Below are 27154 nucleotides of genomic sequence, written 5' to 3' on the forward strand. Positions count from 1 at the left end.
TTGATCACGGGTCCCTGGGGAATATCGGTACCCCCAATGATCTTATGAACGATGTGCTGAGATTTTCCTACTCCGTTTCTGTTGTCTGCTTCTCTTTCTTCTCGGGCGGGATTTTCCCAAGTTCCCCATTGACTTTCTCGGTGTGTATCCCCATTAATATGGGTGTTGATGTCAATATGTTGGTCGTTGCGTGAGATCGTACTCGCGGGGATTGGTTCTGGCGTACTTTTAGGGTTTTGTGGTGCTACACCAATACTTGGAACAGCTACGCCGCTCTCCCCATGGTCCGCAAGGCCGTTATTTTCATGTGCGTTCACTGAGTTAGACATTTTTACCTAAAATCAAAGATTCTCGGACAAGAAAAAGTGTGAAAGATAACTTGCGTTATGTGTTAAACCAGCAAGAAAATAATTGTGAGCACGTGATTTTTGCTTCAAAAAAAACTACTCCAAAAGAAATCGAAAATTAAAACAAATTTCCTTGGTGTACAATTTTTAGAATTTGCGTGGCATTATTGGATAATTATTTGTGTTTTTACCTGTGAATATTTATCCTATTTTAATTAATTAAAATACAAAAACAAAAATATGTTGCATGCATATTTAGGATTTGATTGTGCATTTAGGAACTAATCGAACCATAATTTGGTTTTAAAAGAAGAAAATCACAAAAATATGTATTTAGTCTATTTTATGTCATTTAAAGTGTGCCATCGTGTGATTTTATTTTAATTAAATGTTTTAACTTGTGTGCTAATTGTTGTTAAGAGTTAATTAATATTTTGTAGTTTAATTTTGGTTTTACAATTTATTTTTAGAATTTTTGTTAATTATTAATTAAAAGAAGAAAATGAAAAGAGTGGAAAATATAAGGCAAATCGGATTTGGGCCAAAATTTTAGAACAAAAATCAGGCCCAAACATTTAAAAGACCCGGTCCATTTTAGCCAGTTCCTTAGAAGACTCGAACGACGTCGTTTCTGAGTCTCAAATCTGGGCCGTTGATTTGTTTCAATCAAACGGTCCAGTTCAGCCCCTGCATAATTGAAACGACACCGTTTTAGGTGATCAGATCTGAGCCGTTCATCTATCTTGGTCCAACAGCCTCAAGGCCTCCTCTATACCCCACCCATTCTCAACCAAGGTCGGCCCAATTTCGTATAGAGACCAAACGGCGTCGTGCCATTAAATGAAATGATCCAGGCCGTCGATCGTGCTTGATCAAACGGCTAGGATCAAACAACCCCGCCCCTATATAAACTCAACCTCCTACCCCAGCCCCCCTAACCAAACACCCCCCTCGTCTTCCTGTTCATCGTCTCAACTCAGAGACTGAACCAAATACCCCTCACCGAAACCCTAGCCGTCATGACACCCCACCACCTAAAACCCGTCGGCAACAACACCGCCGGTCACCAAATCAACACCATAAGACCATCAGATCACCCTCGCTCCAAATATGTTAACCATCTGGCTCGAATCTTCCTAAAACTCCTCGAATCTTCATTTGAAGATTCGAGCCAAACATGAACCTATCCCAATCCACTCCAAATTCATACCAGGCAACCCCCAAACCTCCCTCATACCATAAATGACTTTGGTTCCGTTCAAATCTGCCTAGAAACATTCAAACCCTAAATCGAAAACCAGGAACCCTAGAAATTCCAAATCATGGAATCCGTCCAACTTAAGTGAGGATTTGGGGCCTAATCGACCTTAATCAAAGTGTTCTCAGTTGAGAACACTTCGACTAAGGTCTTTTCGACCTCAAGTGTCCGAGTCCGAGTTCGAGCCTGGGTCTGTATAGTTCTGATGTTCTGAGGTATTTTTCTTTTTCCCTTGTTCTGTGTTCATGTTTTTTTATCTGTGTATCTGTTTAGTTTAGTTTTGTTGATTTTTCCATTCTTTATCAATTCATCTTCTCATCCCTAGTGACCTTTTTATTTGGTCGATTTTTCTGTTTGTTGATTAATTGTACCTTTATAAACTACACATTCGATTTGATTAATGTCGTCGAATAATTAGTTTCATAAGTCCCCTGTTTTGTCCAAAGCCATGAATCACCCTGTTTGTATGTTTGATTCTGTTTGTTGTTACCAATTGTGTATGTATAATCGATTAATAAGTTGCATCGATTAATTAGCTTCCTGTTAGTCCCTGTTTCTGTCAATACCACTGAAATTACCCGTGAATTGCCTGATTCTCTATTTTTGATTGTTTAATGTCAATTGTAATATGTAATTGATTAATTAAGCTTCGTTGATTAGGTCGTTCGTATAGTTTGAATCATTTGGCATTCTGTTGTTTATAGTTTTTCATTTGTTAGTTGTCTGATTAATTAAGATTCTGTTTGATTATAAGCATTGTTCTGAATCACTGGAACTCTTGTATATGATGTATTTTTCTGTCTTAAATTACTAGCTGGAATTGGTTTATAGCTGTAGTAATTTAGGTGATCATCTGGGAACTAGTTTAGTCAATGCTTAGTTTTCCTCCTTAGGTGAGTTGGTACAGCTGATGGGTAGTAGTTTCAGGCGTAATTTAAGGAGTAATTTGGGAATGTGGGACCCTCAATAATCAATAGACAGGCTGCTAAGGGCTTAATTGAGAAAAAGGTTAGTGGATTTAAAAAAGAGAGGGGACAATTTCAAGTGGGATTGAATAGTTAATAGACCACTAATAGTGGAAGACCACTTTTAAGTTTTGACTATCCATCAGGGCCTAAAGATCCGGAAAAGATAAGGGGATTGAAAGACTTAGAGAATAAAAAAAAGGGGGGGCTTAGACATTCGGCCATAAAAAGAGGACAGAGATAGACTTGAAGGGGGGAGTCAGAATTTAAGGGTTAAACATTAACTGGTCTTTCAGTCTGAAAAAAAGTGAGTAATTTAAGAACTAAAAACTGAAAGAGTGAGGTCTTGCTTTGACTACTGAAAATCAGAATTAGTGTCGGTTTTTTTTTGTTGAATTGAAGTTCTGAGTTTCTTTCCTTAAGAGTCTGAAAGACAGAGAGTCAGAAATCGATTGTCCTATTGCATTTCTGGTTCACTTTGTTTCTGCCCGTTGATTGCTGTTGGTGTTTCTGGGCTTTCATTTGGTTTGTTCCTTGAGTTTGGTTGGTTATTCATTATTGTTTCATTGGGGTATTGCTGCAATTCTGCTGGTTTTATTAAACACTGTTACTGGGCTGTTCTGTTTCCGTTACTGTTGTTGTTGCTGTGTTGTTGCTACTGCTCTTGCTGATCCTTTTCTTCCTTTTCCTTGTGGTCCCTTTCTAGGTACACATTTCTGAGATTAGTTCTGATGTGACTTCAAACTACAAAAATGCTGAATTAAAAGGCTTAACAGATTGCCTATTAAAGTGTGTTCAATTAATGTATTAGAATGTACATTAGGAAATATTGTATATGTTTATGCTCATCTTAGATATGTATTTACATTGTACAACTATACTGAAAATTGGACTGTACCTAGAACTATTCTAAGTAGTTTGAATTGTTTTCTATATGCCTAAGGGTACATGAATTGATAGATAGTCATTACTGGAAATTATTTTGATTTAGTATAATTAGTGAAGTAAAATTCTGAATTCATGCAAACTGGAATAGAAATGAGTCAAAGCTCGTGAATTTTTAATCATGTTAGTAATGGAGATCTGTAAATATTAGGCAGAATCAAAAATGGCCAGTAATTTCGTAGAATCAGTAGGCCCACTATATTTTAAGTTAGGATCATAGTAGTAATTGTTAAGATCATTAATCCAACAGGCATGAGTTGAGTTCAAACAAGACGAGTTAACGATTAAGTTTAACAAACTTTCGAATAAACATTAGTGATTAAGGTTAATTCCAGTTTCAAATAGTTGTAAACAATTAATTCCAACGGTTCAATTCATCTAACAATGTGGGTTTAAATTAGTTAGAGGATAATTAGTTTATTTTGGTAATATTATTTGTAAATTCCGTATTCTATTTATAATTTCAATTTTAGTAATATTCAATTATAGAATAAGGCATGAAACAATCTCCCTTTGTCTCGATTGCAATTTTCAGTTTGCATTTGTCTTAATCCGATAAATAAGTAGCGGCCTTTTCAAGCATGTAATTAACTAGGATTTTTCTCTTTTTTAGAGACGAACTTAAATAGAAAAAATGTAGTCACTTTAGGATTATCCTTTTAAAATAAACGAGATGAGCCTCACCAAATAAAACGCACGAGCTGCGGGGCCCTCAATAATTGGTTAATAATTATATAGACTTCGGGATCGGCCACTTAGGGAATTTCTCGGCTTTTTCCCAAAAATAACAATGTGTTAGTCTCTTTAGGCGCGTATTTTAATAATGTTATCTCTCTAAATTCGGGTGCACATTTATGTGACCCAAATTCAAATTTCAACATCATCGAAACGTGTCAATAACCACGGGTGCATTGATGTGACGTGGTTCGAGACCCGTTTTCACGAAGTTGTAAGTCTTTTTTTAAAAAAAAATAATAATAATAAAAGTTGTTCAAATTTAAAATTGGCACATAAGTTCATAATTGTTAAAATCAGATAATTAAGCTAAATACGATAGTTGAGCGACCGTTCTAGAACCACGGAACTCGGGAATGCCTAACACCTTCTCCCGGGTTAACAGAATTCCTTATCCGGATTTCTGGTTAGCGGACTGTAATACAGAGTCATTCTTTTCCTCGATTCGGGGTTAAAATCGGTGACTTGGAACACTATAAATCTCCCAAGTGGTGACTCTAATTCTTAAATAATAAATCCCGTTTCGATTGTCCTTTAATTGAAAAAACTCCACTTACGCCTTACGCCCCTGCGGGCGTAGGTAAAAAGGAGGTGTGATAGCTCTGGCGACTCTGCTGGGGATCCAACCCAGAATATCTGGTTCAGGGTTCAAGGATTCGAGCTTAGAATAATTGTTATATTTGACTTTATCTGTTATCTTATTTTTATTACATTTTGAATTTAATGTGCAAAATGTTGCTTCTACCACTTTGATAATATTTGAACTGTATATATATAAACTATGCCGAAACCTCCTCTTCTCTCTCTTGAGGAGTGAACGCTGGTCGTGACTTCTTTCTGTTAGTGTCAAATCCCAAAATAGAACGAGGATTCGGAGGAGTTGCAAAACCGGATGATCTTTTGGTTACTGGTACGCAGTTCCCATCCTCGGCTCGAGTTGTCCACTCGGATAAGCCAGGTCTAGAACAAACACCCAGGATAAACTTAGTATAACAAAACCTCATGTCGGATCCCTAGTAGGAACGCTTATTTGCATCCTGTTCACTTGACATAGGGGACTCAACACAGGGGTTGGGTCCGTCTAGGACAAGCGACCTGAAATGAAAAGACCATCCTGCTGCATCCTGTTTGTTTTACGCATTTATTTGCTGCAGACTTGCATGCTGACCGGCTTCTAAAAATACTGGAATATCGGAAAAAGAAGAAGAAAATAGCGGTGTAGAGAGATAATTACCTTTTTTTCAACAAAAAAAACAATGCCCAAATAGCAAACTCTGCCAAAATTTTGAGAAAATGAAAAATGTTTTTTTAGTATAATTTATTGAAACAAGTCTTGTTTTCAGAATTAGTTTATTTTCGTTGCCCGAACTACACCAGTTTGATTCTCACAGGATGTGAGATACGTAGGCAACCCTCATCGGGTCCAACCTCCCCTTTTGCAAAAATAGCCAAAAATGTCAAAAATTTTAATCTTTCATCATAAATAAGTCGGGTGATTTAATTCTTGTAAAAATAGCCAAATGTCCCTAAAAAGACATCGGAAGGCTGTTTTTGCGAAAATAGCCACTTTTGGTCATTTTCAATGTTTTGTCCGGTTGGTAAAACACAGCCTTTAAATCTTCTTTGAAGTGCTGAAAGGCCGTATTGACAAGACCGGAGTTTTATTTTAATGTGTGTCAATTTTAGTTTATTCTTTCTTTGAGTCCAATGAGTGTTAATCACCCCAAACAAATAAACAGAATGAGTCTGGGTCAAAGTTTGCCGGTAACAGTTAGGAGCAAGATCCCTTTGGAGTTGCGCTTGTGGTGGGAGGATTTGGAAAAGTCAGAGCGAGATAAGATCAAACTACATCTAGGAGGTCTCACAAGTTTGTTGAACGTCAGACCCAGATGTGACATCATAAAGGCTTTGGTTACATTTTGGGACTCGGCCCTCAACGTATTCCACTTCTCGGATTTTGAACTCACCCCAACCTTAGAAGAAGTAGCAAGTTATATGGACATTACTGAGGGGCTAAGGCACAAATATCTGATTGCTCCAAGAGCCGTCAATTCGCACAAGTTCATGGATCTACTGAAGATAAGCAAGGGAGTCATGTACTCTGAATTGGATAGGGTTTTTTCTACTTTGTAGTTCATATACCAGAGGTATGAGCATATAGGAGGGTTCGATGATCTGGAAAGCGGGGTTTGCATCAGAGGAAATCGGACAAAATGGGATGAACATAGGCGATTCGCCTTCATGGTAGCATTCTTGGGCATTGTGGTATTTCCTCGGAAAGATAGAAATATTTATTTGAAGGTGGCCGGAGTCGTCAAGGTCCTAATTACCAACAACAAAAGCACGTTTGCCCCTGTGATAGTGTCCGAGATATACCGAGCTCTCACAGCCTGCAAAGCCAGGGCAGATTTTTTTTGAAGGATGCAATTTGTTATTGCAGATGTGGATAGTCGAGCACTTGTGCCATCATCCTCAGTATATGAGCTATAGATCTACAAACGAAGGTTGTATTGAAGGATATAACACAAGGGTTTCAGGGCTCAAATTGCCAGAAGGGTTTGAAGACTGGGTATCTTGCCTTCGCGCCATCACTGCAGCACAAATAGGGTGGATATTGGGTTGACTTCCTGTTGAAGAAATTGTGTACATTCCCGCCACGGGTCCTTACTTCCTCTTAATGGGACTCCGAGGCATTCAACCTTATGTGCCTTACCGGGTGATGAGACAGTTAGGGAGGTGTCAGGTGGTACACGCAGATGAAGATCTCAGTGTTTATGCAATCGAGATTGGTACCAACAACCAATTTCATGAAGAAGCCATTCATTCTATATGGAATGAATGCCAATATTTAACGGTAAACACTTGAGTGCGCAACCTATCCAGAGGTGAAGTCTCACCGGTTTATATCGCCTGGTACATGAAGAGAAATGTTGTAAGAGATGAGCCAGAACGACCAGCCAAAAAACCTCACATTCAAGAGTTCATTGAGGCATTGCAAGAACCGTGGGACTGGTTGGCCAAAGAGTGGGAATACCGGGCCGAAATAGGCAAGCTGAAACAACAGATTAAGGATCTGAAATTTGAGAACAAGGTGCAAGTTGATGCCGATGAAGGAGAAAAGAACAAATTAGCCCGCGAAAGCTAGATCCTCAAAGATTAAATCTGGTAAATGAAAATAGTTGCCAGAAACCCGAAGAGAAGTCGGGCTGATGAAAAGCTTATAAACGGTCTGAAGAAGAAAGTCCTCGAGATTAAGAAGACCTGGAAAAATCTAAAGCTGGTCTAGCGAGAATCCAGGTGAAATGGATAAAGTAAGCAGAACATCGAGCACTGTCTATGCAACAAATGAGGAGGGATTACGAAAGGAGCATCGCTCTATTGAGAGAAACAATATCCACTCTCGAAGGGCGGATCTTCAGACAAGCCCGAGATGCCAGAGCAGAGAGGAAGCGCTACTATGATCTAATGGCCCGAATGGAGAAACAGATGAATGAGTTTCAGGATCAACTCCTTTACAACGCTCAAATGCTGGGGACGCGGAATCAACAAATAGAGCGATTGCTTATGGAAAGGGACAGAATCAAGGGAAGAATCGACGATATCGGGCACTACATCACCATAAAGTGCCGAGCTTGTGAGGATATGTCTCGCACCACCTTCCTTGCTTCAATAATGATTTATGTCCACCAGATCATGGAAGATTTGAAGGATATGCAAAGGGACCTTGCACCAAAACCCGCGGCAAAGCCGAACGACGCCCCGCGGGCGCAAAAATTCAAAACTCTTGAAACATTCATAGCTTGAATCTGTATCTTCCTTGTCTTCAGAGTCTGTTGACCGTCGGAGTTTGTATTTCCCTTTTTGGTATAAAATTCTGTAGTTTGTATCAAGTCTGTTAATTTCCTATCAAAAATGTTTTGTCTTATAATAAAATGTTTTGCTAGTAAAGGTTGAAAAATCCAAAAATAGTGTCTTTATTTTCCGCACTTGTGGCAGATCTACGCCCGGTCTGATTCATGCGGGGACATGATACGTAGGCAATCCACATAAGATTCGACCATCACTAAAAAGAAAAAAAAAAGAGAAAAGGCACTGTGAATAAAAGAAAGGAAAAAAGGACATAAAAAGAAAGAGTAAACCGGGATGACGTATGCAATCGAAGCAAAAACATGTTAGAAATGGTTAAACTGCCTAGGAACATTGCATTTCCCAATGTGAAATTGCAATATGTGTTAAACTCTAACACTAATAAGTTTGTTGTTTATATCAGAGAAAGATTTCGAAACAGTTAGCTCGTTAGAATAATCTGGCAGATTACCGTTACCACACAAGATCTAAAGGGCCAATTTCGGAAAGTATGTCTGGTTCGGACAAAAGTGTTGAGGAGGAAAAGACAGAGATGCAAATGATGAAGGAGGAAGTAGACAGGTTGAGACAAGAGATAGCTGGGATGCACCTAGCCTGGGCTAGGGGACAAACATCATCAATCCTTCCCCCTACTCCTACCCTCTCACCGGCTCGGACTCCGGAACACCCTCCCATTGGTCCATCGACGAGTTTCCCCATTGCCCAATACTGTCAAGGGGAAACATCCTATAATCCCCAAGCTCCACCACCCAAACAAAATCCTTCTCCACCAACTGTTCCTATTTTCGTGGCAGCTCCACCCGCCACATTGCAAAAATCACCCGAGGAACCAGTGTTTCAGGTTCATGACAACCAATACTATCCTCCTGAACTCACCTTCAAAACAGCCGAGCCATACACTTACACCCCTCACCTTCAGCTCCCGGCAGAAACTGAGAGGCCGGCTAAGAATCTGGAGAAGGACGAAGTTCTTCGTAAAATGAAAAGCCTGGAGCAATCCTTCAGGAATATGCATGGATTGGGAAGCCAAGTTAGTGTGGCCTACAAAGATCTATGTCCCTTCCCCGATGTTCAATTGCCGGCAGGTTTTAAGATGCCAACGTTTGATCTATATGAGGGACACGGTGATCCCATGGCACATTTACGAGGCTTCTGTAGTAAGATGAGAGGGGCAGGTGGAAAGGATGAGCTGTTGATAGCTTATTTTGGTCAAAGGTTAAGCGGATCCGCACTAGAATGGTACATGAGGCAGGATCCTAGCAGGTGGTATACTTGGGATGATCTAGCACAAGCATTTGCGGGTCACTTCCAGTATAACCTTGAGATCGTCCCTGACCGTCTCACACTGTTGAAACTTGAGAAAAATCCTGGAGAGAGCTTCAGGGAATTCGGATTCCGTTGGAGATAACAAGCAGCAAAAGTCGATCCGCCAATGAGGGAAGGTGAAATGGTGGACTACTTCTTACAAACTTCGGAGCCAACTTACTTTGGTCACCTGGTGACGTCAGTTGGTAAATCTTTCAATGAAGTAGTAAAAATGGGCGGCATGGTTGAAGAGGGACTCAGGTCCAACAAGATAATGAGTTATTCAGCGATCAAGGCCACAACTCAGGCTATCCAAAGCGGCATGGGAGGTGCGCTCGGGAAAAAAAAGAGAGAGGAGGTCGCAATAGTCGAAGCAGGTACTTGGTCCAAATCCAGAGGTCCTTCCCCTCGCTACCAACCCAGACCCTATTACCCAAATTATCCACACACTCCATACAACCCTCCACAACCATATTATCCACCACAAGAGCCACATTTCTCTGTCCATCACGCCCAAACATACACCCAGCCTCTGGCTCGCCCGCAATGGCATGTGCCTTTTACCCAGAATACATATTCACCTCCACAAAACACATACCCACCTCCGCAAAGCACATACCCACCACCAAGGGCTTACAAGAATCCTTCAGGGCCAAGCTTCCGCGGAAATCAGGCTTTCAGGAACGAGATGGTGCAGAGGCCGAGAACATTCACTCCACTGGGAGAAACATATACTACTTTATTCCACAAGTTGAGGCAGTTAGGCCTATTAAGCACTGTTGAGCCCAAATTGCCAAATCCTCTTCCCAAAAATCTGGACCATTCAGTAAGCTGTGAATATTTTTCAGGGGCTCCCGGGCATGATACTGAAAAGTGTTGGAAGTTGAAGACTGCCGTACAAGATCTTATTTATACAAATAGGATCGAGGTTCAGGCACCAGAGGCACCCAACATCAATGAGAACCCATTACCGGTGCACCATGAGGCCCACATGATCGAGCTAGTGCACGAAGGAGGGAAGCCCAAGAAACCCTCACAAACGGTAATGATGATTCGTGTCAGTCCAAGCGAAAAGCCGACCAGTGGAAAGGCAGTGGTACAGTTGGGAAGGGTAGATGACAAGCCAGTTGTGGTAATAGGTAAAGGTTCATCTGTTGTTACGAAGAAGCCAGAACCGGTCAAGGTAATGCTACAAGGAGTATCAAGCACACCAGTATTGGTAGTGAAGGGGGCCCACGTAGAACCAGTTGTTATCAGGCCAGTAATGCAGTTGCCGATAACAAGTGAGAAAGTTGTGCCATGGAGTTACAGTCAAGTAACGGTGATGCATAAGGGTAAGGAGGTTGTGGAAGAAGTATGCGAGGCCCAGGGTTTAACCCATTCAGGAAGGTGTTTTGCTCCCACAGAATTGAGAAGGGCCAATCCTGTAACAATAAAGAAGCCAGTGATGGAGGAGGAAGCAGAGGAGTTTTTGAAGAAGATGAAGGCACAGGACTACTCCATTGTAGAGCAGTTAAGGAAGACTCCAGCCCAGATTTTGTTGCTATCCTTGTTGATCCATTCAAGCGATCATTGTAGGGCATTAATGAAGATTCTGAATGAAGCCCATGTCCCGGACAAGCTCTCAGTGAACTATTTGGAGAAAATAGCGCACAAAATCTTCGAGGTAAACCGAGTGACAGTCTCTGACGATGAGTTGCCGGTAGAGGGTACAGAACACAACAGAGCACTCTACCTGACTGTGAAATGCGAAGACTCGGTAGTCACTCAAGTACTGATTGATAATGGGTCCAGTGCCAATATTTATCCTTTGGCCACTCTAAACAAACTGAAGGTGGATGATGATAGGATTCACAAGAACAGCGTCTGCGTCCGAGGTGTTGATGGGGGCGGTACTGACACAGTGGGTGATATCGTACTGGAATTAACTATTGGTCCTGTCGAGTTCACCATGGAATTTCAAGTGATAGATGTGGTGGTGTCGTATAATCTTCTGTTGGGACGACCCTAGATCCACACAGCCAAAGCAGTGCATTCTACACTACATCAGATGGTCAAATTTGAATGGGATATACAAGAGATTGTGGTACACGGGGATGACGGTACACATGCCATTAGTGATGCCATTGTGCCCTTCATAGAAACCGACGATGACCAAGGTCCATGGGTTTATCAGGTTTTTGACGCAGTCTCAGTAGACAAAATTTCTGAGAGCAGGGGCCTGCTGACTCCCAGAATCGCAGCTGCGACCTTCATGATAGCCTCAGAAATGTTGAACAACGGATTTGTACCGGGAAAAGGTTTGGGGGTTGATCTGCAGGGTATTGTCCAGCCAATTTCCTTGCCCAAGAACCTGGATACTTTTGGGTTAGGATTCAAGCCTACCTCAGCGGATGTAAAGCGTGCCCGCAAGTTGAAGAAAAGAGTCTGGGTCCTTCCTAAGCCAATCCCACGCCTATCCAGATCATTTGTCAGAGCAGGGTTCAGAAAGTTATCGGTCCCGAAAGTTCTCGGACCCCTGATCGGGCCAGATGGAGATTTGAATGAGGGCTTTGAAAGGATGTTCGTTGATGTCAACATGATAGAAGCTGGAGAGGGTTCCAGTAAGGCAGACATACAGTTTGTGGGTCCTAAGGCCAAGGTCAACAATTGGACATCTACTCCTCTTCCTACTCGGAAGGAGTCTTGGTAGTAGGCTTTGGATTTTCTTTCTTATGTTTTGGGATTATTCAGAGTTGTAATCCAGTTTTTGTTTTATTTTTGTAGTCCACAAAAGTGTGAAACTATGTTAACCCGCAGTTTAATAAAGTAAAAAAAAATTCTCTCTTTATTTTTGTTTATATTTTAATTCTGTTTTCATCTTTTATTTTTCTAAACAGTTCTTTTCATACTGGTTCTAATTACATGACATGCACAACGGATATTCAACCTAGTCTAAAAGATCAATCTGATTCTAAACTAACTATACAAGATGTCGATTATGATAATGAATCGGAATACGATGAGGATGAAGCCTTCGAAGACATAAACAGAGAATTAAGCCAGTTCGAAGAAAAACCCAAGCCCAACTTAAATGACACAGAAGCCATCAATTTAGGGGATGCAGACGATATCAAGGAAACTAAAATAAGCATCCACATTGAACCAAATATCAGGGAAGAACTAGTCAAAGCACTCATTGAATTCAAAGACATTTTTGCATGGTCGTACGATGACATGCCGGGATTAAGCACTGATTTAGTGGTTCATAAATTGCCCACTGACCCGACATGCCTCCCGTCAAGCAGAAATTGAGGAAGTTCAAAACAGACATGAGTGTGAAGATTAAAGAAGAAGTAATTAAGCAGCTGCAAGCTAAGGTTATTCGGGTCACTCGATATCCTGATTGGTTGGCTAATGTGGTGCCGGTGCCGGTGCCGAAGAAAGATGGGAAGATCAGGGTGTGTGTCGATTACCGCAATATGAATAGGGCAAGCCCAAAGGACAACTTTCCTTTACCCAACATCCATATCTTGATCGACAATTGTGTCAGACGTGAGATCGGATCTTTTGTAGATTGCTATGCTGGGTATCATCAAATTCTGATGGATCAAGAAGATGCGAAAAAAACGACATTCATTACGCCGTGGGGGAATTATTACTACCGGATAATACCATTTGGTTTGAATAATGCTGGAGCAACGTACATTAGAGCAATGACTACTGTGTTCCATGACATGATACACAAAGAGATTGAGGTGTACGTGGACGATGTGATCATAAAGTCCAAGCATCAGGAAGACCACGCAGCAGACCTAAGGAAGTTTTTTCAAAGACTTCGAAGGTATGATATTAAGCTCAACCCGGCCAAATGTGCCTTTGGTGTTCCATATGGAAAGTTGTTGGGAATCATCATCAGTCAGCGAGGTATTGAACTGGACCCGTCAAAGATCAAATCTATCCAAGATTTGCCACCGCCGAAGAACAAGACAAAAGTAATGAGTCTGTTGGGAAGGTTGAATTACATCAGCAGATTTATTGCTCAACTCACAGCAACTTTTGAACCCATCTTTCGGCTACTGAAGAAGGATGTCGCGGTAGAATGGACGGCAGAATGTCAGGAGGCATTTGACCAGATCAAAGGATATTTATCAAATCCACATGTTTTGGTTCCACCTGAGCCGGGGAGACCTTTAATTCTTTATCTAACGGTCCTAGAGAATTCGTTTGGCTGCGTGCTAGGGCAACACGACATTACAGGAAGGAAGGAGCAAGCCATCTATTATCTCAGCAAGAAGTTTACAGTATATGAGGTTAAGTACACTCAACTCGAGAAGACATGTTGTGCCCTAACTTGGGTGGCCCAGAAATTGAAGCATTATTTGTCATCATATACTACTTATCTCATTTCATGGATCCACTAAAGTATATTTTCCAGAAGCCTATGCCCACAGGGAGGTTAGCGAAATGGTAAATATTACTCATGGAGTTCGACATCGTCTATGTAACAAGGACGACCATGAAAGCCCAAACACTGGCCGATCACTTGGCTGAGAATCCTGTTGATAAAGAATATGAGCCGTTGAGGATGTATTTTCCTGACGAAGAAGTGATGCATATACATGAGTTGGAATTACCTGAGGAACCAGGTTGGAAGCTTTTCTTTGATGGAGCCGCAAATGTGAAGGGAGTTGGAATAGGAGCGGTACTTATCTCTGAAACATGACGTCATTATCCTGGTACGGCTCAGCTGCATTTTAATTGTACCAACAATATGGCTAAGTATGAGGCATGCCTTTTGGGTCTACGACTAGCTGCAGACATGGATGTCCAGGACGTCTTGGTCTTGGGAGACTCGGACCTCCTAGTGCATCAGATTCAGGGTGAATGGGAAACACGGTATTTGAAGCTCATACTATATCGACAATGTTTGCACGATCTGAGCAAGCGATTCCGATCAGTGGAGTACAGACACATCCCAACAGTTCACAATGAGATTGCCAATGCTTTGGCCACTTTGGCATCGATGTTGCATCACCCAGACAAAATTCATGTTGACCTATTGCATATCCAGGTTCGTGATCAGCACGCTTATTGCAACATGATAAAGGAAGAAATGGACGGTGAGCCATGGTTTTATGATGTCAAGGAGTACCTCAGGATGGGGATATACCCGGAGTAGGCCACCGGAGATCAAAAGAGAACCATTCGGCGATTGGCCAATGGATTGTTCCTCAGTGGGGGAGTGTTATACAAAAGAACACCAGACTTAGGATGGCTGAGATGTATAGATGCCAGTCAAGCCACGACAGCTATGACAGAGGTACATGCTGGAGTTTGTGGGCCACATATGAGCGGATATGTGTTGTTAAAGAAGATTCTTCGAGCAGGGTACTATTGGCTCACTATGGAGCGTGATTGTATCAATTTCATGCGGAAATGCCATCAGTGTCAGATACACGGAGATTTGATTCATTCTCCGCCGACAGAATTGCATACAATGTCAGCACCATGGCCATTTGTTGCCTAGGGAATGGATGTCATTGGACCTATTGAGCCGGCAGCTACCAACGGTCATAGGTTCATTCTGGTGACCATCGACTATTTTACTAAGTGGGTTGAAGCTAAAACTTTCCAGTCGATAACCAAGAAGGCAGTGGTGGATTTTGTTCACTCCCATATCATCTGTAGATTTGGAATCCCAAAGGTGATCATCACGGATAATGGTGCTAATCTTAACAGCAATTTGATGAAAGAGGTATGTCAGCAGTTTAAGATTACACACCGTAATTCCACACCATATCGTCCCAAGGCGAATGGAGCAGTTGAGGCAGCCAACAAGAACATCAAGAAGATACTGAGGAAGATGGTAGAAGGATCCAGACAATGGCATGAAAAATTACCATTTGCATTGTTAGGTTATCGCACTACTGTCCGTACTTCGGTAGGGGCAACTCCTTATTTGTTGGTATATGGAACTGAAGCAGTAATACCGGCAGAAGTTGAAATTCCATCCCTTCGAATTGTCGCTGAAGCTGAGATTGATGATGACGAGTGGGTTAAAGCCCGGTTGGAGCAGTTGAACCTGATTGATGAAAAGAGATTGGCAGTTGTGTGTCATGGCCAATTATATCAAAAGAAAATGGCGAGAGCCTACAACAAGAAGGTGCGCCCCAGAAAATTTGAAGTGGGGCAGCAGGTGTTGAAATAAATCCCGCCACATCAGGCCGAAGCAAAGGGCAAGTTCGCCCCGAATTGGCAAGGGCCATTCATTGTAACCAATGTATTGTCCAATGGCGCTTTATGCTTAACAGATATCGAAGGGAAATGCGTCGACATGGCTATCAATTCTGACGCAGTTAAGAGATATTATGTATGATTTCTTGTAGTTGTAATTGTTGTTTGTTTGTATTTGGCATTTATCGGATAATGAAACGACGGAGGCAATTCTTTCTTCTATCCAAACACTGTAACCTTTGCTTCCCTTTTTGAGCCTTATTTGTTCTTTCATACCCCTCTTTTGGAATCAGTAATGAAAATGAAAGAAAGAGAAGAGAAAATAATGATAATAAAGACAAAAGAAGGTCACAAGAAAAATAAAGGAAATGGGAATTACGAATTTGACCTGATTCCTCAAAGAAGGATATGTAGGAGCCTCACGGCTCGGTCATAGTGTAAAAAACAAACCCAAGCAAGAAAACACTGGGGGCAGAAGTTGTGTTTATAATTTTGGGAAAGAAAGTTGATTTCAAGAGTTGTAATGTTTTACCCATCAAAATTATTTTGAACCTCTTGTTACCCCTTTTCTTTTAACCATACACAAAAACCCATATTAATGTCCAAAAAAGACCTCCCGATCAGTATCTGAGAAGTGCCAAGTCAATGCAAATGGAAGTCGGGAATAACACTCTGATCCCCAGCAAAGAAGGAGATCATAAGCTAGAAATGAATTGATAGCCGAAAGAATCCCCAGCAAAGAGAGTCATTCACTCCAATCCCCAGCTGAAAAATAAAATAAAACGAGAGAGTCTTATCGGTGAAAACCTTCACAGGCACCATGAGGCGACGAGAGTTGAGAGAAATGAGAGAGTCTTATTAGTGAAAACCCCTCGAAGGGAACTATGAGGCGACAAGGCAAAATTGGCGGAAAGGGTCCACATTTGGCAAAGAGTTGAGTGTTTATTTATCCCCAACAAGATGAGGCCGTAAGAAAGATTGATTGATACGAATAGACTGGGTTGATTAGTCCAAAATGCACGACATGATCGTTGGGATCGGTTATATCATTCAGATAAGTCCTTTTCTTTCTTTTTCCCCAGCATTTAAAGACTTCTTCTTTTTCTATTTTTTGAAATCATCGATTTTTCATTTCTTGGTTTAAAGATTTTACCTCCCTAGCAGTTTGTTTTTTCAAAAAGGATTTTCAGAGCTTACTACCAGTGGCCAAAGTGGTGCAAAGCAAAATGCGAATAGGACAGGCCAAAGCTAAGACGACAAAGCGAAAAGAAGTTGGTCACAAGACCAAATGATGAATGAGTCTATACCCCAAGAGGACCAAATTTCTAGGGGAAGTTGGAGAAAAACAGAAAGAACAACAGTTGAAAAGTTATAGATCAAATTCCAAGAGGATCCCCAGCAGATTTGCAAGATACAGGAATAACTCCGACAGATTCTCGACCAAGTTCCGCAATGGTCGGACAACGCAGAGCGGGGAAGGAAGAGAAAAGAAAAACCATCCCCAGCAAGAATATTATCCCCAGCAAATAATATCATCCCCAACAAGTTTTGTAGCAAAGTAGGGAAAAGAAAAGGGGAAAAAACCATCCCCAACAGAAGTGGCACGACCACTCACCACGTTTTAAACTAACAAATTTTTCTTTGATTTAAAGCAGGGAAAGGAAATAGTATTGACTACGGGAAGACATGGCCACAAAGAAGATTATCAAACTTGGGTAGAAAATTCTCTCTCACTATGAAAATTTTCTAAAAATAAGAAAGCAATCTTGGAAGAAGCAAAATAACCCAAGTTTTAAGGGTAGCGGTCTTTGAATCAGTATCATCCCCGCCATTGTTAAAGGGAGGAGAGTAACTAGTCTTAAAGAAGGAAGATAATTCCCCAACAGTGATATCCCCGGTAGGATTCAGAGAAGTGAAAACACCAGCTTGAGGAAAGTAGTTCCAAGTGGAAGGAAGGCACCAGCTTTAAAGTAAGTAGTCTTTGAAGAAGGAAAATGACATATTTGTGAATAAAATATCGGTGTTATCCCCAGTAGTTTTTTCAGAGGAATAAAACACCAGTTTTGAGGGAAGCAGTTGAAAGAAGATGATTCAAGTTAAAGGAGTCAGGAGCCCGCCTGGAGAATGGAGGTGTTGTATTTTTAAGGAATTGTTGAAGTCAGGAGCCCGCTTGGAGAATAGAGGCTGAAATTTTAAAGAAATCGTTGAAATCAGGAGCCCGCCTGGAGAATGGAGGTGTTAAAATTTAAGAAAGTTGTTGAAGTCAAGAGCCCGCCTGGAGAATGCAGGCTGAATTATTTTTAAGAAGTTGTTGAAGTTAGGTGCCCGCCTAGAGAATGGAGGCTGAATTATTTTTAAGAAGTTGTTGAAGTCAGGAGCCCGCCTGGAGAATTGAGGCTGAATTATTTTGAAGAAGTTGAAGAAGTTAGGAGCCCGCCTGGAGAATGGAGGTGTTAAAATTTAAGAAGTTGTTGAAGTCAGGAGCCCGCCCGAAGAATGGAGGCTGAATTATTTTTAAGAAGTTGTTGAAGTCAGGAGCCCGCCTGGAGAATGAAGGCTGAATTATTTTGAAGAAGTTGAAGAAGTCAGGAGCCCGCCTGGAGAATGGAGGTGTTAAAATTTAAGAAGTTGTTGATGTCAGGAGCCCGCCTGGAGAATGGAGGCTGAATTATTTTTAAGAAGTTGTTGAAGTCAGGAGCCCGCCTGGAAAATGGAGGATGAATTATTTTGAAGAAGTTGTTGAAGTCAGGAGCCCGCCTGGAGAATGGAGGTTGTTAAATTTTAAGTTGGAGTCAGGAATCTGCCTGTAGAACGGAGGTTGTTAAAGTTTAAGTTGGAGTCAGGAGCCCGCCTGTAGAACGGAGGTTGTTATATTTTAAGTTGTTGAAGAAGTCAGGAGCCCACCTGTAGAATGGAGGTTGTAAATTTTAAATTGTTGAAGAAGTCAGGAGTCCACCTGGAGAATGGAGGTTGTTAAAATTTTAAGTTGAAAAAGTCAGGAGCCCACCTGTGGAACGAAGGTTGTTATAATTTTAAGTCGAAGAAGTCAGAAGCCCACCTGGAGAATGAGGTTGTTTATTTTAAAGTTGAAGTTGAGAAGTCAGGAGCCCGCTTGTAGAATGGAGGTTGTTATATTTTTTAATTGTTGAAGAAGTCAGGAGCCCGCCTGTAGAATGGAGGTTGTGATATTTTAAATTGTTGAAGAAGTCAAGAGCCCGCCTGTAGAACGGAGGTTGTTATATTATTAAATTGTTGAAGAAGTCAGGAGCCCGCCTGTAGAATGGAGGTTGTTATATTTTTAAATTACTGTTGAAGTCAGGAGCCCGTCTGGAGAATAGAGGTTGTGTCATCTTTCAAAAGTCAAGTTGGAGTCAGGAGCCCGCCTGCAGAACAGAGTAATACATTTCAAGATCAAATCAGAAGTCAGTAATGCGGAGGGTTACAACAAAAATCCCCAGCATAACAAGCTTTAATGTAGGAAGCAGTGTCCCCAGCAGACAGAACGAAATGATAAAACTTGTGTTCAGAAAAGCAAAAGGCCATTGTCATCCCCAGCAGTTTTCGGAAGAAAAAGCACCAGAGGAAACACAAGCCGACAAGAAAGCAAGGCAACCAGAGCGAGTGGAAAATAGATAAGATTTTGCAATTCCTAGTTTAGTCTAGCCTCTTGTTTTCTTTTGATCACAATGTAACAAGGAGATCGGTAAGCAGTAGTAACAACATGCAGCAACAGTAACAACAAAATTGCAGTCCCATGGTAGTCCCAGCTACCAAAACTTCCCGAACTACATTAATCTGATTCCCTTTTAGCCAGGGATATGTAGGAAACCTTTGAAGCAAAGGTTCGGTTAAACCTTTTCAAAAAATGCTTTACATGGAGTATTCCAACGGGCAAAAATCGCTCGAATCCGCTCACTTTATCTTTGCACGAAAACTCTTTGTGTTTTCGGACAAAGAGGGGCAGCTGTGAGCACGTGATTTTTTCTTCACGAAAAAACTACTCCAAAAGAAATCGAAAATTAAAACAAATTTCCTTGGTGTACAATTTTTAGAATTTGCGTGACATTTTTGAATAATTATTTATGTTTTTATCTGTGAATGTTTATCCTGTTTTAATTAATTAAAATACAAAAACAAAAATATGTTGCATGCATATTTAGGATTTGATTGTGCATTTTGAAACTAATCGAACCATAATTTGGTTTTAAAAGAAGAAAATCACAAAAATATGCATTTAGTCTATTTTATGTCATTTGAAGTGCCATCATGTGATTTTATTTTAATTAAATGTTTTAACTTGTGTGTTAATTGTTGTTAAGAGTTAATTAATATTTTGTAGTTTAATTTTGGTTTTACAATTTATTTTTAGACTTTTTGTTAATTATTAATTAAAAGAAGAAAACTAAAATAGTGGAAAATATAAGGCAAATCGGATTTAGGCCAAAATTTTAGACCAAAAATCAGGCCCAAACATTCAAAAGACCCGGTCCATTTCAGCCAGTCCCTCAGAAGACTCGAACGATGTCGTTTCTGAGTCTCAAATCTGGGCCGTTGATTTGTTTCAATCAAACGGTCCAGTTCAGCCCTTGCATAATTGAAACGACACCGTTTTAGGTGATCAGATCTGAGTTGTTCATCTATCTTGATACAATAGCCTCAAGGCCTCCTCTATACCCAACCCATTCTCACCCAAGGTCAGATCAATTTCGTATAGAGACCAAACGACGTCGTGCCATTAAATAAAATGATCCAGGCCGTCGATCGTGCTTGATCGAGCGGTCAGGATCAAACAACCCCGCCCCTATATAAACTCAACCTCTTACCCCAGCCCCCCTAACCAAACACCCCCCCTCGTCTTCCTATTCATCGTCTCAACTCAGAGACAGAACCAAACACCCCTCACTGAAACCCTAGCCGCCATGACACCCCACCGCCTAAAACCCGGCGGCAACAACGCCGTCGGTCACCAAATCAACACCATAAGACCATCAGACCACCCTCGCTCCAAATATGTTAACCATCTAGCTCGAATCTTCCTGAAACTCCTCGAATCTTCATTTGAAGATTCAAGCCAAACATGAACCTACCCCAATCCACTCCAAATTCATACCAGGCAACCCCCAGACCTCCCTCATACCATAAATGACTTTGGTTCCGTTCAAATCTGCCTAGAAACGTTCGAACCCTAAATCGAAAATCAGGAACCCTAGAAATTTTAAATCATGGAATCCGTCCAAATTAAGTGAGGATTTGGGGTCTAATCGACCTTAATCGAAGTGTTTTCAGTTGAGAACACTTCGACTAAGGTCTATTCGACCTCAAAGTGTCCGAGTCCGAGTTCGAGCCTGGGTCCGTATAGTTCTGATGTTCTGAGGTATTTTTCTTTTTCCCTTGTTCTGTGTTCATGTTTTTTTATCTGTGTATCTGTTTAGTTTAGTTTTATTGATTTTTCCATTCTTTATCAATTCATCTTCTCATCCCCAGTAACCTTTTTATTTGGTCGTTTTTTCTGTTTGTTGATTAATTGTACCTGTTATAAACTACACATTCGATTTGATTAATGTAGTCGAATAATTAGTTTCATAAGTCCCCTGTTTTGTCCAAAGCCATGAATCACCCTGTTTGTATGTTTGATTCTGTTTGTTGTTACCATTTGTGTATGTATAATCGATTAATAATTTGCGTCGATTAATTAGTTTCATGTTAGTCCCTGTTTCTGTCAATACCACTGAAATTACCCGTGAATTGCCTGATTCTCTGTTTCTGATTGTTTAGTGTCAATTGTAATATGTAATCGATTAATTAAGCTTTATTGATTAGGTCGTTTGTATAGTTTGAATCATTTGACATTCTGTTGTTTATAGTTTTTCAATTGTTAGTTGTCTAATTAATTAAGATTCTGTTTGATTATAAGCATTGTTCTGAATCACTGGAACTCTTGTATTTGATGTATTTTTCTGTCTTAAATTACTAGCTGGAATTGGTTTATAGCTGTAGTAATTTAGGTGATCATCTGGGAACTAGTTTAGTCAATGCTTAGCTTTCCTCCTTAGGTGAGTTGGTACAACTGATGGGTAGTAGTTTCAGGCGTAATTTAAGGAGTAATTTGGGAATGTGGGACCCTCAATAATCAATAGACAGGCTGCTAAGGGCTTAATTTAGAAAAAGGTTAGTGAATTTAAAAAAGAGAGGGGACAATTTCAAGTGGGATTGAATAGTTAATAGACCACTAATAGTGGAAGACCACTTTTAAGTTTTGACTATCCATCATGGCCTAAAGATCCAGAAAAGATAAGGGGATTGAAAGACTTAGAGAATAAAAAAAAGGGGGCTTAGACATTCGACCATAAAAAGGGGACAGAGATAGACTTGAGGGGGGGAGTTAGAATTTAAGGGTTAAACATTAACTGGTCTTTCAGTCTAAAAAAAGGTGAGTAATTTAAGAACTAAAAACTGAAAGAGTGATGTCTTGCTTTGACTACTGAAAATCAGAATTAGTGTTGGTTTTTTTTTTTGTTGAATTGAGGTTCTGAGTTTCTTTCCTTTGGAGTCTGAAAGACAGAGAGTCATAAATCGATTGTCCTATTGCATTTCTGGTTCACTTTGTTTCTGCCTATTGATTGTTGTTGGTGTTTCTGGGCTTTCATTTGGTTTGTTCTTTGAGTTTGGTTGGTTATTCGTTATTGTTTCATTGGGGTGTTGCTGGAATTCTGCTGGTTTTATTAAACACTGTTACTGGGCTGTTCTGTTTCCGTTACTGTTGTTGTTGTTGTGTTGTTGCTACTGCTCTTGCTGATCCTTTTCTTCCTTTTCCTTGTGGTCCCTTTCCAGGTACACATTTCTGAGATTAGTTCTGATGTGACTTCAAACTGCAAAAATGTTGAATTAAAAGGCTTAACAGATTGCCTATTAAAGTGTGTTCAATTAATGTATTAGAATGTACATTAGGAAATATTGTATATGTTTATGCTCATCTTAGATATGTATTTACATTGTACAACTATACTGAAAATTGGACTGTACCTAGAACTATTCTAAGTAGTTTGAACTGTTTTCTATATGCCTATGGGTACATGAATTGATAGATAGTCATTACTGGAAATTATTTTGATTTAGTTTAATTAGTGAAATATAATTCTGAATTCATGCAAACTGGAATAGAAATAATTCAAAGCTTGTGAATTTTTAATCATGTTAGTAATGGAGATCTGTAAATATTAGGCAGAATCAAAAATGGCCAGTAATTTCGTAGAATCAGTAGGTCCACTATATATTAAGTTAGGATCATAGTAGTAATTGCTAAGATCGTTAATCCAATAGGCATGAGTTGAATTCAAACAAGACGAGTTAACGATTAAGTTTAACAAACTTTCGAATAAGCATTAGTGATTAAGGTTAATTCTAGTTTCAAATAGTTGTAAACAATTAATTCCAACGGTTTAATTCATCTAACAATGTGGGTTTAAATTAGTTAGAGGATAATTAGTTTATTTTGGTAATATTATTTGTAAATTCCGTATTCTATTTATAATTTCAATTTTAGTAATATTCAATTATAGAATAAGGCATGAAACAATCTCCCTTTGTCTTGATTGCAATTTTCAGTTTGCATTTGTCTTAATCCGATAAATAAGTAGCGGCCTTTTCAAGCATGTAATTAACTAGGATTTTTCTCTTTTTTAGAGACGAACTTAAATAGAAAAAATGTAGTCACTTTAGGATTATCCTTTTAAAATAAACGAGATGAGCCTCACCAAATAAAATGCACGAGCTGCGGGGCCCTCAATAATTGGTTAATAATTGTAGACTTCGGGATCGGCCACTTAGGGAATTTCATGGCTTTTTCCCAAAAATAACAATGTGTTAGTCTCTTTAGGCGCGTATTTTAATAATGTTATCTCTCTAAATTCGGGTGCACATTTATGTGACCCAAATCCAAATCTCAACGTTGTCGAAACGTGTTAATAACCACGGGTGCATTGATGTGACGTGGTTCGAGACCCGTTTTCACGATGTTGTAAGTCTTTTTTTTTTAAAAATAATAACAATAAAAGCGGTTCAAAGTTAAAATTGGCACATAAGTTCATAATTGTTAAAATCAGATAATTAAGCTAAATACGACAGTTGAGCAACCGTGCTAGAACCACAGAACTCGGGAATTCCTAACACCTTCTCCCGGGTTAACAGAATTCTTTATCCGGATTTCTGGTTCGCAGACTGTAATACAAAGTCATTCTTTTCCTCGATTCGGGATTAAAACCGGTGACTTAGGACACCATAAATCTCCCAAGTAGCGACTCTGATTCTTAAATAATAAATCCCGTTTCGATTGTCCTTTAATTGGAAAAACTCCACTTACCCCTTACGCCCCTGCGGGCGCAGGTAAAAAGGAGGTGTGACAATAATCACTATTATTTTTAGCCTCACGGTGTGCGCCAAACTGTTTACCTTGAAAATGGTAATTACAATTAGATTTGCTTTTGTGGTTCTAAAAATACGTGATCTGTTTTTATTCTAGTTGTTAGGCAATTGATGCTAAGTGTGAAACGGGAAAATAAGATGAGAACTTGAAAATGGTGCGTTTAGGAAAATCGAGCGGTTGAGAATCGGGGCCTCGAGCCTGACTATACGGGGCCTCGAGGTCGAGCTCGATGCTAAGCTATGAACAGTCGATGAAGGACTAACAATTTTGAGAGCTTTGATGAAGGCTTTTTATGGCCAATAATGAGCAATAAATGAAGAACAATAAATAGAACACAACAAATGTAAACAATAAAAGTAAGCAATGAAATCAAAAGAATATGTTTAAGTTAGAAAGCAGAGAGAATGTTCTTGTATTGAATGTAGTAGTCATATCGTGTATGCAAAAAATAGTAAAGATCCCCTTTATATAGGGAGAAGGAATCCCAACATAGTACATGTGTATTTATTACAAAGTAAAGTAGCTGGTACAACCACTTAGCAATATTGTGGCACAGACTGGTACTATTCTTGTAGGTGTTGTCAGTTTGGACCACGTGCCTAGGGAACTTTCCATTTATTCATGATAACCGTTGACTATTACAACACCGAAATCGGGTATAAAGAACCCTCAAGGTCGAAACCTCGAGCTGTGCCCCGGGTCCTCAAGGAAAGGACGTAATGATTGTGAAATCGGGCTTTCCAATTTCACCCGTATACAATAAATAATGAAGTACTTTACAGAATGCACGAGCACTATACGAAGAAAAAAATTACTTCGTAAATTGTCATATTTTTGTGTATGAACATACTAAAACTTATACCATAAACGAATGGCTCATGAAGAAAAATTCTTCCCACCCCCGCATAAAAGGTAGTCCTTATTATTTTTGTACTTTTCTTTAACTTCTTAACAAAATAAAAATTGGTGTTCTAAGTGCAATCCAATAACAAAATTTTAATAAAGTAAAATATGTATTGGCTAATTATGATCATTTAGGATTAGCACTGACAATTAAGGAAAAGGGAAAAAGAATGAGGCCCAGATTTGTTTCAAATCCTTCTAGAAAAGGAATTAACATAAAAATGTTTGATTCCCTGGTTATTTGAATTCATTTCCATTCAAACAATGAAGTGACTTTAATTACAACTATAAATAAACTCTTAGTGGTGAGACCCAAAATCACCTTCTCTTAGTTTCTCAAATCATAAGTTTAGCCATGGGAAGAAAGAGTAACGGTCGCAAAAAAGTTGACATGGTGAAGATACAAAATGAGAGAAACTTACAAGTGACTTTCTCCAAACGACAAAATGGCCTCTTCAAAAAGGCTAGTGAACTCTGTACACTAAGTGGTGCTGAAGTTGCCTTAGTGGGTTTTTCTCCTGGAAACAAAGTGTACTCGTTTGGCCACCCTTCTGTTGATTTGGTCATAGATAGATTCCTCACTGAGAATTCTCAACCCAATATTGATGTTCCTAACCATCTTATTGAGGCTCATCGAAATGCTAATGTTCGTGAGATCAATATGGATGAGTTGATTGATAAAGTGGGGACATTGGAAATGGAGAGAAACCGCGGAAAAGCCTTACAAAGAACCTGGAGGGATGCTACTCCAGACGAGCGTTGGTGGAAAGCTCCAATTGAAAATCTCAACTTTTTCCAACTTCGAGAAGTGGCGGAGGCAATGGAAATGACAAAGAAGCAATGTGAAATAGAGGCAGAACACCAGCAAAAGGTGCATGGTATTGCATTTCCATATCGTACCCTTGGAAGTGCCTTGGCTCCTTATGGGGGGGCTAGGGAGAGCTCTTCGAATGGTTCCTATGCTAGGCCATCTGAATTTTGTGGCTAGCTCTTCCCATTTCAAAACAAGGCTCTAGGATTCACCTTTGGTTCGAATAGGGCTAGTGGATCTACTTCAATTTAATAGTTCTCTAGTAGTTCAACTTTCATAATCGTCGTTTTGTTTTAAGTAGTTGTTGTTATCTTATATAGACATAATTGATGTAGATTTATCCATATTGTTAGCAATAGCTCGGTGTGGATAAACTATCAATTAAGTTCGTACTATTTATGATTTTAATCTTATTTTCAGTGAATGAACGGTATTTATGCCTTATATCTAGTCTTGTTTAATCACTCATTGACGTAAAAATTAATATTTAAGTGCCAAATGCTAAAATAGTATAAGATTAAATTTGAATCTGACAAAGAAGTAATATAAGTGAGCTTGAAGTGTTTATTTACCACCAAAAAAAAAATTTAACTTGAAGTGCAAATGATCTCATTTAAAAGAAATAAAAACCTAATGGAGTACATTGCATGTACCTCTATGCGTTTTAAAAAAGATCAATACATCGATGAGAAACTTTATACACAAAAAATACTCAAAATCACATCTAAACAGTCTTAAAATGCTAAAATTAATATTTTTCACTGTGTTGCAGTGAGTATTGATCACTAGGTTGTTTCTGATAAACCTACTAAATTTCAGATCAATCGAATGCCGTTAAAATCACAATTTCCAAAACTGCGACCAAATATGGGAAATTGCCATTTTAAGAATTTAAAATATGACCTACATGCTTATCATATACCTATTCACATTACAAGAAATCTGCCATTTAGCGGCGACCTTAGTTGCTACAAAATCATCATATGCCGCCGCTAAATGTTTATAGCAGTGACATTGGACTTGTTGCAAGTGAGTCCATTACTAGACATTATTTGTGACAACTAAAGGGTGTCGCCACAAAATGTCACATTATTGTGGCGACACTGTTGCTACAAAAAGTATACCAAAGTCGCCACAAAAGGTAGTTCCATGAAACAAATTCAGGGGCAAGTCGCCACTGCAGAGTGACTTTTAGCAGCGACAACTGTCGCCACAAATATAAATAACTGTCAGTGGCAGATTTTTTATCGCTACTAGAGAGTATCATTTAGTAGCAACTAAAGTCGCCACAAATATATTAGCTATTACCAGCAATTCTCCTATCGCTACTGGAGAGTTACTTTTAGTAGCAATTGTTGTCGCCACAAAAACACTCAATCA

At 39.7% G+C, this 27154-nt stretch overlaps 1 protein-coding gene across 1 annotated transcript; it reads left to right on the top strand.

Annotated features, from left to right (window-relative positions):
* The first annotated feature begins 24564 nt into the window (after positions 1-24564).
* On the top strand, positions 24565-26026 carry LOC107762719 (agamous-like MADS-box protein AGL62). The gene is made up of 2 exons (XM_075252782.1): positions 24565-25916; positions 25980-26026. Exons 1-2 carry the CDS (start codon positions 25319-25321, stop codon positions 26024-26026), a joined length of 645 nt encoding a protein of 214 aa, XP_075108883.1. The 5' UTR covers positions 24565-25318.
* The last annotated feature ends 1128 nt before the right edge of the window (positions 26027-27154 follow it).

Source organism: Nicotiana tabacum, chromosome 5 (genome assembly GCF_000715075.1).
Source record: "Nicotiana tabacum cultivar K326 chromosome 5, ASM71507v2, whole genome shotgun sequence".
NCBI classification, from domain to species: Eukaryota; Viridiplantae; Streptophyta; class Magnoliopsida; order Solanales; family Solanaceae; genus Nicotiana; species Nicotiana tabacum.